Source organism: Bacillus rossius, chromosome 3 (assembly GCF_032445375.1).
Source record: "Bacillus rossius redtenbacheri isolate Brsri chromosome 3, Brsri_v3, whole genome shotgun sequence".
NCBI lineage: Eukaryota > Metazoa > Arthropoda > Insecta > Phasmatodea > Bacillidae > Bacillus > Bacillus rossius.
Window position 1 is genome coordinate 25,189,659 of NC_086332.1, and position 12,212 is coordinate 25,201,870.

General features: G+C 42.3%; 2 protein-coding genes across 2 annotated transcripts in view; one reads left to right on the forward strand and one right to left on the reverse strand.

The window, feature by feature from the left end:
- Nucleotides 1–342: 342 nt before the first annotated feature.
- LOC134530389 (astakine-like) lies at nucleotides 343–7,306 on the forward strand. Its single transcript, XM_063365164.1, has 3 exons — nucleotides 343–526; nucleotides 1,809–1,960; nucleotides 5,452–7,306. Exons 1-3 carry the CDS (start codon nucleotides 447–449, stop codon nucleotides 5,679–5,681), a joined length of 462 nt encoding a protein of 153 aa, XP_063221234.1. The 5' UTR covers nucleotides 343–446; the 3' UTR covers nucleotides 5,682–7,306.
- A 2,781-nt stretch (nucleotides 7,307–10,087) lies between these two features.
- Nucleotides 10,088–12,212, reverse strand: part of LOC134530034 (ephexin-1-like) — a 69,236-nt gene continuing 67,111 nt past the window's right edge. The window contains exons 15-16 of the mRNA XM_063364562.1: nucleotides 10,982–11,168; nucleotides 10,088–10,224 (exon numbers count right to left, since the gene is read on the reverse strand). Coding sequence (XP_063220632.1) covers nucleotides 10,088–10,224; nucleotides 10,982–11,168 — 324 coding nt within the window. The remainder of the gene's footprint in view (nucleotides 10,225–10,981; nucleotides 11,169–12,212) is intronic.

Below are 12,212 nucleotides of genomic sequence, written 5' to 3' on the forward strand. Positions count from 1 at the left end.
TTCTTGCTTTTCTTTGAGGTCGTTTGTTTGAATGGCGTGTTTTGAGTGCTTCCCCGTTTTCTCGCCTTATAGTGGCTCGAAGCTACCTAAATTTCTTTGGTTTTTGGTGTTAATTTAGAATTTTTTTTAAGGGGGGGATATTGAGGCGTTTGCCACGCCTCCTTTTAATTTGGTTATTAATTATATCATATGTTATGATAGATTGTTTGGCACTTGGTTCATTTTCGTCCTGAAGATTGATTAAAACATAAGCATTACGGACATTCACGGCGCTGCGCTTGTGTGTGTTTCCGCGAGCCAACACCGCGCGGCGCGCGAAGCCTTATGACGTCATGGTGACGCGTTAACCTGCGACGGTCTGCGGCTGGCGAGCTGAGAGACGGTGCTGGCGGCTGGTGGAGTCGACTTCGGCTCGTCGGGTGCAGGCGTGTTGCGCCGCTGCTAAAATGGAAAAGGCTGTTCCATTCACCTACGCATCGACCAGTGCCCAGCCCGGGTTATCGTCCACCATGCTGCGCAACTACAAGTAAGCCTCGACGCAACCGCTATTAACAACCGGGCACCGGGTTGGTTTTTTAAGGAAAAGCTATGAGCAGAGAGACTTGACTGATCATAAACTCAAATTCATTATCTTGCTAGTTTCTTGAATCGTAATGTGGCGAAATAAACTCGACTTCTCCTTTTTACGCTACGTGAGAATTTACGTAAACTGCAAGCCAGACTTATCACGTTGCTGTGGTGCGGGATCTGAGACTCGCATAATTACGTCGAAACGAGAGTCCGGTTAGACCAGAATATTCGGAATTGTGCCTAAATAACATTTATAGACAATTACGTCATCCAGGAGTGTAATCAACGGACCTGTTAGGGAAAAACTTATCCTTTATAAATGTTTGTAAAATTACCCGTAATATAGTGTTTATAATATGTGATTACATTAGATGTCCTTTTCTTTAATGCGAGATCTAGATCTTCTGTAGATTTGTGTAAATGGTTCTGTATTTTAATGTACCAAGCCGATGCCAAGCAGGAATATTAAATAGTAAACAGGCAGTGATGTTTTCAATTATTATCCAGGTCATTCTTTTTTGCCTAGGGATCGTACTTCTCACTGCATTTAGTTGGTACACCCTTCTGCGGCTCCCGACTTTAAACTCGAGCGCCTTAAGTAAGGCCTCAATATGTTGCATAACGCACCAGCTGCGTTAGTTGTGGCACGCAGTCCCGACAGTTATATTGGCCAATAAGCAGTTCAATGTTGGGCTCTGGGTGTTTTTTTTTTTTGACATGACAACGTCTAATAAATCGATGAACGCCGGCTGCACGCACGAAAAAGTGTCCCGTCACGCACATTGTTCCGTTACGCTGTGTGCCGTTACGCTCATTGTACGCTTGCGCCGCATCTATCTCTCTTCCACTCGACTGTTTATAAAGTGAAGTGAAAAGTTAATGTGGTTTTCATTGCTTATTACAACAACAATTTCGGCAATAAAGATTAATTATTCTTGCTTTTTAAAAATCTGATTACTAGTATAATTATGAATTAAAATAAAAATGATTCAATTTTCTTCATAAAAGTATGCAATAATTTCATCAATGTTTTGTTATGACGTCACGTTAAACTATCGTCCGTAAACCGACTTTACAGACAACCAGTTATTTTTTTTAATACAAATTGACAGCCGGTAGGTGCAACTATCAATACTGGGGTTCACGATGGGGGGAAAGGTTCTTGGCAGGTTGCTCGTCGCCGTGTTGTTTGAACCGCCACCGTGTACTGAAGCAGCTGTCCACTCCCGTGCTTGCAGCATGCAGGCGACGGTGGCGCTCCTGGCGGCGGGGCTGGTGATGACTGCCGGCGGGGCGGCGGGCAGACACCGGGGGACGACCGTCAGACCGCACGGCGAGTTCGAGTGCCTGAGCAGCGCCGAGTGCGGCCCGGACCACTGCTGCACCGTCAGTGAGTGCGATGCCCCGAGACGTCTCGCCACGATCACCGTCTCACACGGGGAAGCCTACAACTCACGTAGTGCAAGCATTTCCGAAGATTTCCGATGTTTTGCGTTTTGGTATTAACGCCACTTCAGCCGCTAAATCAGAAGTTTCCAATGAAGACAATCATGTTGTGACTAACCTAACCTTACCCTTCGATTTTTTTTTAATTTCAATTTTTGAGAGAAATCCGAAGTTGCACGAACGTAGTAGGGAACAGAAACTACGTGAGTTGTAGGCTTCCCGTCTCACACGCCAGCTTGATGTTTGAAGTGTAAACATATTGGCATTTGGTAGGAGTGATTTTGTAAAAAAACAATAGAACGGACGTCGATGAACGGAAATGTGTCACAAAGACGGCATACCCATGTGTAGCACCATAAACACGTAGCCTATATGGTCACTTTCGTAAACATTAGGGTGCTTACTGAACTTATTGGTGTGCCAAATGAAACTTTATGATAGTGTAACTACCCTGGAATACATTTGGTAAACTAAAATATTCATAGTAAAAAGTAATCTCACGTTTTAAAATACATAAGTAAACTGGCATTACAATAATTATAATACGTATTCTCCGTTCGGTAGCACATCGGTGGCGCGCGCGCTTGTTAACCACAAGTGACGTCATTCAAATCTCGCCATTAAATTTTTTTTTTTTGCTTTTTACTGTAAATTTTTTAATAATAATGTAGAATCTGCCTAATAAGGTTGAGGTTTGTTTTCAGTGATTATTTACAGACAGATTTCAGTCGTTTAATCAAAACAAATATGTAAACATATACTTAGGGTTATGATATGTAATTAAAAATGTTTCCTGTTAAAATCATAGTAATGCCATAAAATTATAACTTCTAACATGTATGGAAACTTTAGAAAGTATTAAATGTTCATTGAATTTCAACAATATAGGCAGTAAACAATTCTTTGTCGAAAATAGGCTCGAGTAATTGTCAAGGATAAAATGTCTCCCCGGGCGATGAACTATCACGCTATCACGTTACCAAAGTGCATCATGGTTACAAGACTGTTGTTTCCATGCACATGCATGATAACACACCTGCTACTCATTGTCATCGTTGTTAATTATGATAATAATCAGTTCTTGGTAAAAAAAAATGTACTGAAACATTTGCAAAAAACTGTTTGTGTCTATGAATAAATAACTCTAAAACGAGTGTAATCATAAAATGTTTATAATACTAACATAGCAATTAATACTGAAATTTTTTTACATAACTTTACAAAATATCTTAAAACAGTGTTTACACAGCCGATTCAAAAAACAAAACATTACATGTGGTATTTTAACCCTTAGAATGCAATGATATGACAACGCAGTGATGTGAAAACTAAACAATAAATACAACGTAGTTCATGCAAGCTGGCAAAATATAGCTGAAACGCTCGCACCAAATCTCTATAGCAATTTGCACACTGTCCACACAAGCGAGCACTTCTCGTGCGATGTCTTGGAGTGTCGGGAGACCGTGCCCCCTTCGTCGCTCAGGCATGCTGTCGGACACGGTTATGTCTAAGAGACCCGCCCCTCAGAGGGTGCATCTGCCCCGAGTCCCAGTTAGCTCACTCGGTTCTCCGAAAAACATATATAACACTAATTGGTACTTATACAACAACAAATTATTTTTCCTTACGATGCTGGGTTATCACGAACACTTGTACAACAGCTCGACTGTATTGAAAAGGGGGGGGGGGCTTCCCAATTGTTCCAATAAGCATTTCGTAATTCTTTTGGTTTCGAAAGGCACCACTCACAGTCCATTTGAAAGTTCCCAAGTATATGTTTGGGTCTTCATGGATGTGCACGGTGTTCAATACATTGTAAAAGGTATGACCCGTCCACTGTTGTCCGTCGTGTACCCCGAAGATAACTGTTGTGGCTTTGAACACGCTCGAGTTTCACTCTTCTTTGTACAGTAAAGGATATCTGAAATATTTAAGTTTACGCATGCTAATCCTTTTTTTTTTTTTTTTGACTGTATGAAACTTTCGCGCATATCTCCTGGTTGTTCCTGCTGCGATACGCCTGTTTTGACACCTTTTATAGTTCCCAGGTCCAATGACCCCTACTGTCCATACACATTCGGGTCACTAAGGTCGGCTACACGACGGCCCGTGCTGTTGGGTCACTAAATGCCTCCGACCCAACCGCTCAGTCATGAATACGGTGCGGCAACGGAAAATTGGAACAGGCATATCGTCACTCGATTATAACACATTCGCACGCATTGTTACTCTCAAGGCATGGATAACAACCTCAACTGTCAACTAACAAAGAGATGACTATAAATGCTGAATTTCACAGTCACACGCGAAACATAACTGAGCCCGTTTTTTTTTTTTATATAATACCTGCTACCCATGCTTACAAAAATTTCTTGTATTTAAAACCCTGTTCAGATGATTCATGTTGACCTCAAACGGAAGTATTGACAGCATAGCCGAAACTGGGTCTCTGACAAGTCCCACTATTATTTCTCGCATTATTTTCGCACCAGGCTTGACTCGATAATTTGGGCTATAAATATCAAAAAACATTTTCATTTGGTCATTGACTGATACCAAGGTTCTAATTCATTTGGAGTGGGTAGCTTACGATTTCGTTACACATCATTCCGCTTGTTTCTCACTGGTCAGGTTACGGAGTGGTTGTGTACCAACTTCGCCGTGTTAATCATCGAAAGTCAAATTGAGAACGAACGAACACCAACCCTTTCTTTCCCACGTGGATAGTAAAACATGTTTTTGTTAACGTCTTTGTTTAACACCACTCACTTAAAGATGGCATTTGTAAGAGTCTTCCTATAGCTAGAGACCGGAATAATTCGCGGGTTCAATGACCTCCAGGATAGACTCCGCTACACTCTACACACTCGGGCAAATGCCACCTGTTCATTTAATTGGCTGCTGACTTGTGAGTCGTCTCGACCGAGTGTCTGTGATTCGACACTTCTATGAGTGAGGGTCTCTAATTGGTAGGGACCGGAAAAATTCGCGGATTCAATGACCTCTAGGATAGCCTCCATTATCCTCTGCACAACTCAAGTAAACACGCGTGTTCATTGGTTACTAAATTGTGAGTCGTCTCCACTGGGTAGCTTGTGATTCGACGCTTCTTTGGTCGATAGTCTCTCATTGGCTCAGAGAGCTCCAGTTAAACCGGGAGCCAATAGCAGAACCAGCAGAATTATACACATGTTTGAATTTCAGCCTATCACGAAATGAATCCGCGAATTTTTCCGGTCCCTACTAATTGGCCCTCATTACTCCAGATTAACAGTGAACCAGTGGTGGAAGCAGCACTAAAGTATTGAATTGTAGCATATCACGAAATGAATCCGCGAATTTTTCAGGTCTCTACCTAAAGCGGGTTCAACTGAACAAGCTTCTTGCGCTGACGCGGACCGGGGAAAAGCAGGATGTGGTGTGTTCCCGCAGGGCCGGACCGCTACAGCTACCCGTCCTGCCAGCTACTCGGCCAGGGCGGGGACACGTGCAGACCCTCCGCGCGGCCCTTCAACACCAGCCTCGCCTACCCGGACGGCCTGGTGGTCTCCGCCCAAGACGTGCACTACATCATGTGCGCGTGCGCGCCCGGGCTGGTGTGTCGCCGCGGCGTCTGCTCGGAGCATCTGGCGCCGACCCGCTCCAACTCCCTCGAGGACTAGCCCTGCAACACGCCGCACAGCTTCACTGCACCTTATTTATTAGTCACTTCCGTGCCACGGGGCTCCTTGTGGAAGCACGAATACGCCATTTATATTCACCACTTTTAACGTGTTAAACGTTAAGGCACTGCAGATAGTTTTTAATCAAACACCTTGCGTCCATGAGATTTTAGTAAAACAATTATTTTTCCCTCTGAATTCAACAAAACATTTTTTTTTTCTTTTACTCCAACAAACAATATAATAATTTCTTACCTATGCCACAACGAAGCTAAATTTTAAGCAATGTATGGCAAAATACTATTATAAAAACGTTGAATCCAAATTGGCGTATTTCGTCAAGGTTCATAATCTGCCGAAGTATCCACAGGAATTTCGGAATACATACCCTAAAGAACTGACTTCATCAAAAGCCATAACCGGTTTTCTAGGCAAAATACAACATCCACACACAAATTTATGACAGTTAGAAGTTTTAAAAATTAAAAGATTAGCAGGGAACACGTTCTGTACTTTGTATACAAGATAATAAATACTTCCATCGCGTTTGCAACGTGTTTGTGAAAGCTGAAGGGTTAGGTGGACTCAACGGTGGAAGAATCCCCGTCTAGCTGCAAAGTATGTATTTAGGTTTGTGTTTCACAGTTACGTAGGCGACGGAAAAGAACCTGGCCGGACTTAACTGCAAATGTGTGGGCCGAAACCACCGCTAGACCAGTCTGTACCACCGACGATGTGACACTGCAGCACAGCAGATAATTCGTTCAGTACTTTTACTGTCTTTAAATATGGGGGAATTTGGCTAGCATCTGGATTTAATTTCAATGAAGTATTTGTATATTTATGTATTTATAAGAGGTGAAAGGTAAGGTTTCTGATTATTTAAAACACTTGAGAAATAGCACCCGTTCTGATAAAAATAGAATGACATTTTTTACAGATGTCTTATCTATTAGTGCTCTTGGAGTACGGATTCCTTCCAAAGACCTGCTTTTCATATTTCCAGTAACACATCAGCCTCAGCTATAAACACGGTTTTAGGGCTTTACATGGTATGGTGATATATGTATGTTTCAAACACGTATACCTATTACGTTTTCTCCCATGGTGCAGAACTGTAGTTCACTTTATTATTGTTGTGCACCCTCTTGATACATAAAAAATCGTTTGTTAATGGGGTCTGAGATAAAGTAGACGAAACAAAAACGCAAGTAACATTGCACAGTATCAAAGTCTAGTTTATATCACAAATCCATGATTATTTCGCGAATTTATTTCACTCCAGGTTAGATTCAACTTGTTTATAAATAATCAAGCCGTTTTTTTGAGTGCTCATTGGTCAATAATAAGTAACACACATCATTTGACGGGTTATGCGCATGGGTAAACTAGCACATAGTAGTCAAAGGCATGTCAAAAGCACTGTAGTCCAAGAAAAAACGGGAAGCAGATGTTTATGTGCTTAAAGTCTAATTTCCACTTAATGAATTCGCGAAATCATCATGACTATAGTTTATTCTTATCTAGCCTTCTAAGCCCTGTAAACTGAACCATATGGAATTACTGTGTAATATAAAATATTCTGTATAAATTTTTTTCCTAATAAACAATTTATTCCATGTAAATATTTTTTTTTTCATATCGAACGTTATGTTACAATAACCAAATGTGGTATTCAACGTAAGAGAAATACATAATTAAAAGTAATTCCTAGTTTGCAATTTTCTAACGAACCTCACAGACGCCAGTGAATATTAAAAATAAACCAATAAAATCTTCTCCCAGTATAAAAAAAATATTAAAAGGTTTCTCTTGACAACACATGTTCTGTCTCTTGTTGTATGCAAACACATTTAACTATTTTTAATAATTGGCTATTAAAATGGCACTCATCCTAATGAATAAACATTTGAAATTAATCATATTGTTTCATAACAAACTAGCCGTTAATGTTCCTGGAACCAGTAAAAACATACTGATTATTTTATTGATGGCTTAACTGATGAAGTGAATTCAACTGTTCCATCCATGGAATCCCAATGCTTGGGACTGATTCGCCAGTGAAACTTAATTAGTTAACTTAAGTTAAAAAGAGTTTTGCCTAATGTCATAGTCAAACTACCTCTAAGGGTTTGAACTTTAAAGAAGTTCTATCTGTAAAGAAATCTAAGAAAATTATTGCATTTACTTGTAATTGTTTTTATTTGGTGTTTACTTTTTACGTGTTCTTACTATTTTAGCATGGCATATAGTTTTTTTGCGTATTTAATCTAACCGCCAGACAATCATGTCATGTAATTTGTTATTTGCATGGAGATAGGCAAGTATTCACGATTAAACTTGAAGTATTATTAATATTGCATCGTTAGTTACCTGTGTTTCCACAGCTGTGAAGTCCTACTTTCTAAAAGTTACGGTAAACAATTTGGAATAAAACTTTAAAATATTTCATGTATGTTGTTTACAGCATTCAACTCTTAGATTGCTATACTTGTTTCTTCGTGCGCTGTTTTTCATATACCATATTAATTTAAAATTATATTTTTTGGACAAAGCATTTTTGCATATTGTAAAGCACAAAAATACGTATTAGGCTATATATACACGTATAAATTGCATAATCAAAAACATTTTAAGGGGACGAAAAAATAAAAAAATAAATAACTTTCTCACTGGGAACTGTTTTAAAATATTCCAAAATATATGACATAAAAAAATTAACCTACAGGTGTATTTATTTCCGATTTTTGTTGTTGATGAATTCATGTTTTTGGACTCCACTGAATATAACTCATGTCAAAAATGCTTTATGTTTCAATTATATAATTATTGTTTTTAAATCCTAAAATGCATTTCTTCAAAAATTGACACATCAAAAAGTTGATCAACGTTAGTTTTTTGCGATCAAAGTTAGATGGGGGTCGAAAGCATGAAATTTGTTCACAATGAATGTAATTAGTTTTTCAAAGCCGCACCATCTCAATTGCTCCTACAGTTTTCGTGCCCGTATCTGTGAAGACTTGTCTTATCAGCGCAAGAGCGCGCTGTAATAGAGTTGAGGCTCGCTCCCAAACTGCTTCGTAAGAGGAAACACTGCCGTGCGTTTGGAGAAGTGGGGTTCTATACTACAAGGAAGTTCAAAATAAAGGCGTCCTTAGTTCAGCTGTTTCCTTCGACACGCATTTCTTGAGACCAGCCAGCTAGTCAGTGCCGTGTCTCGCGACCAAGCGACGTGCCGTGACCGGTGACTCGTCACAGTTGCACTTTAGGCGGATTATTTATTCACAAATGTGATTTTATCTTCTGCCATTATGTGGATTACATAAATTGTAAACTATGTAAGGTGCAAATTTAGTAGGTTTTGTTTTCGTTACTGTAGGTTTACCCACATCTAGGTGATTGTATCTAAAACCAAAGTTTAGGAAAATTTTAAATGCTCTAAAATAGTGAAAACATATGAAAGAATTGTAAAGTTATATATATATTTATTCCGACGTGAAGTTGCACGAGTGACTTTAAACATTTGGGTATGTTCGGGAACTGATCGGGGGTCAATGAACCTTAGACTCCTTTAAGAATAGGTGTGTGTGTGTGTGTATGTATGTGGAGCGGAGAATGAAGGGTGGAGTGTGGAGAGTAAAGAGTGTACAGTGAAGAGTGGAGAGTGAACAGTGAACAGGAAGAGTGGAGAGTGATGCATGAAGAGTGGAGCATACTTAGAGGAGTGTGGAGAGTGGAGAGTGAAGGGTGGAGTGTGGAGAGTGAAGAGTGAAGAGTGAAGAGTGGAGAGTGAAGAGTGGAGAATGAAGAGTGGAGAGTGAAGAGTGGAGAGTGAAGAGTGGAGAGTGGAGAGTGGAGAGTGGAGAGTGAAGAGTGGAGAGTGGAGAGTGGAGAGTGAAGGGTGTAGAGTGGAGAGTGAAGGGCGGAGAGTGGAGGGTGAAGAGTGGAGAGTGAAGGGCGGAGAGTGGAGAGTGAAGAGTGGAGAGTGAAGGGCGCAGAGTGGAGAGTGAAGGGCGGAGAGTGGAGAGTGAAGGGCGGAGAGTGGAGAGTGAAGAGTGGAGAGTGAAGAGTGGAGAGTGGAGCGTGAAGGGCGGAGAGTGAAGAGTGGAGATGAAGGGCGTAGAGTGGAGAGTGAAGGGCGGAGAGTGGTGAGTGAAGGGCGGAGAGTGGAGAGTAAAGGGCGGTGAGTGGAGAGAGAAGGGCGGAGAGTGGAGAGTGAAGAGTGGAGAGTGAAGGGCGGAGAGTGGAGAGTGAAGAGTGGAGAGTGAAGGGCGGAGAGTGAAGAGTGGAGAGTGGAGACTGGAGAGTGGAGAGTGGGTAGTGGAGAGTGAAGGGAGTAGAGTGGAGAGTGGAGAGTGGGGACTGGAGAGTGGAGGACGGAGAGTGGAGAGTGAAGGCAGCCCACCTCAGGCGCAGTACACGGACGTGACGGCGTGGCTGTCGGCGCCGTGCTGCCTCAGCTGCACGGGCTCCACGTCCACCGTGTAGTTGCCCGGGAACCAGCCCGTCTCGCCGTCCCTCGCCCGCCGGCCCTGGTACCAGCCTGCCGGGCACACGGCGACACTCGCACGCACAATGCAACCCAGTACAACACTGGTTATTCGTAGAGACCGGAAAAATTCGCGAATTCATTTCGCGATAGGCTAAAATACAAATCGTTATACCTCAGTGCTGCCTCTGCTATTGGTTCACAACTCACATGGGTGTCTCTCGGCCAATGAGAAACATCCGACCAAAGCTTTATCGAATCACAGGCTGCTGCGCTCGAACGTGTCACAAGACAGCAGCCAATGAGTGGGTGGCATTTGACCGAGTGTACGTAAAACAATGGAGTTCATCCTAGCATTGGCGTAGCTGTGTTCATAAAGTTGGGGGGGGGGGGGGACAAATAATGATTTTGATGTCATGTAAACCCATTCCCCTCTTACTAAGACGGGGGTTCCGGGGGTCCTACACCGGAAAATTTTTATTTTAGAAGTGCAAATAGCGCTTTTTAAGCAGTTTTTGTATCCAACCATTGGATACATCAATGTTAAAATTACCTAGTATTGTTTCCTTAAGATAAAATTTGAGACTGAAGAAATTACAAATAATTTGGGCAGAATAATATTATAAAATAAAAATATCACGGTCTAGAAAGTTGGGGGGCACAGTCCTCTCCACCCAAAAGGTTCAGGGGGACACGTCCCCCCTGTCCCCCCCGGTTCCTACGCCCCTGCATCCTAGAGGTCATTGAACCCGCGAATTTTTCCGGGTCCCTAGTTATTCGTGAAGAGCTGGGGCGGTTGACGGCGACTCACCGTCGGCGGACCGGGTGAGCACGTGGATGAGGTCGGACACCTGCAGCGACAGCTCGTCGGGCTGCTCGGCGACGTAGGCCCACTTGACGACGACCTGCGGCCAGTCGCGCGCCGCCTCCGCCGGTTCTGGAGGGTGCAGCGCGTCGGCCCAGCGCCGCCGCTCCGACTCGCACGCGAAGTAGATCAGCTGCGCAGGTCACACGCTCCGCTTCGCTACCGACCGGCAAGCCAGTGGCGTAGCAGGCGGGTGGCAGGGATGGCCTCCGCCAGGGGCGCCGGAGCAGTTGGGGGGGTCGACGGTTTCGCGGTTACTGAACACTCCCCCCACTCTCTTTTAATCCAAGAGGGGGCGCCATTTTCAGTTCTGGCCAGGGGCGCCAGTCGCCTTAGCTACGCCACAGCTGGCAACCACCTGAGGCGCGCTCGGAGCTCCACATGCAGTTGTAGTATAGACAAACCCTTTAAAACGTTTCTCGAACGATTCTTGCAAAGGGAAAGTTTTATTAAAAAAAATTGGTTGTCTGTAAAGTCGGTTTACGGACGATAGTTTAACGTGACAACGTCATAACAAAACATTGATGAAATGATTCCATACTTTAATGAATAAAATTTAATCATTTTTATTTTAATAATAAAAGAATAAATACTTGAAATTATACTAGTATTCATATTTTTAAAATGCAAGAATAATTAACCTTTATTGCCAAAATTGTTGTAATAAGCAATGAAAACCACATTAACTTTTCACTTCACGTTATAAACAGTCGAGTGGAAGAAAGATGGATGCGGCGCAAGCGTACAATGAGCGTAACGGGACACAGCGTAACGGAACAATGTGCGTAAGGGGACACTTTATCGTGCGTTCAGCCGGCGTTCATCGATTTATTAGACGTTGTCACGTCAAAAACATTTTTGATATACTGCGTTTGATAGGAGTAGTTTCGTGAATGGAACGGAAATGTGAAACCACAATGCTATCATCTATGGCGGATGGTGCGAACCATGGTCCACAAAAACAAAAAGAAACTTTACAGAATTAATTGTTTCATGAATATTAACAATATGGGCAGATTTTAACAAAATTCCTTGAAGGAAATCAGGTCCAAAGCATTGGTTTAGTATTTTTTTTTGTCATGTATTCTTCGCTTTAATCGGAGCCGTTTCATTATATATTTTAACCTTTCGCTCTGCAAATCGAATCATTCGATAATCGACGTAGCTGCTCCGGCAG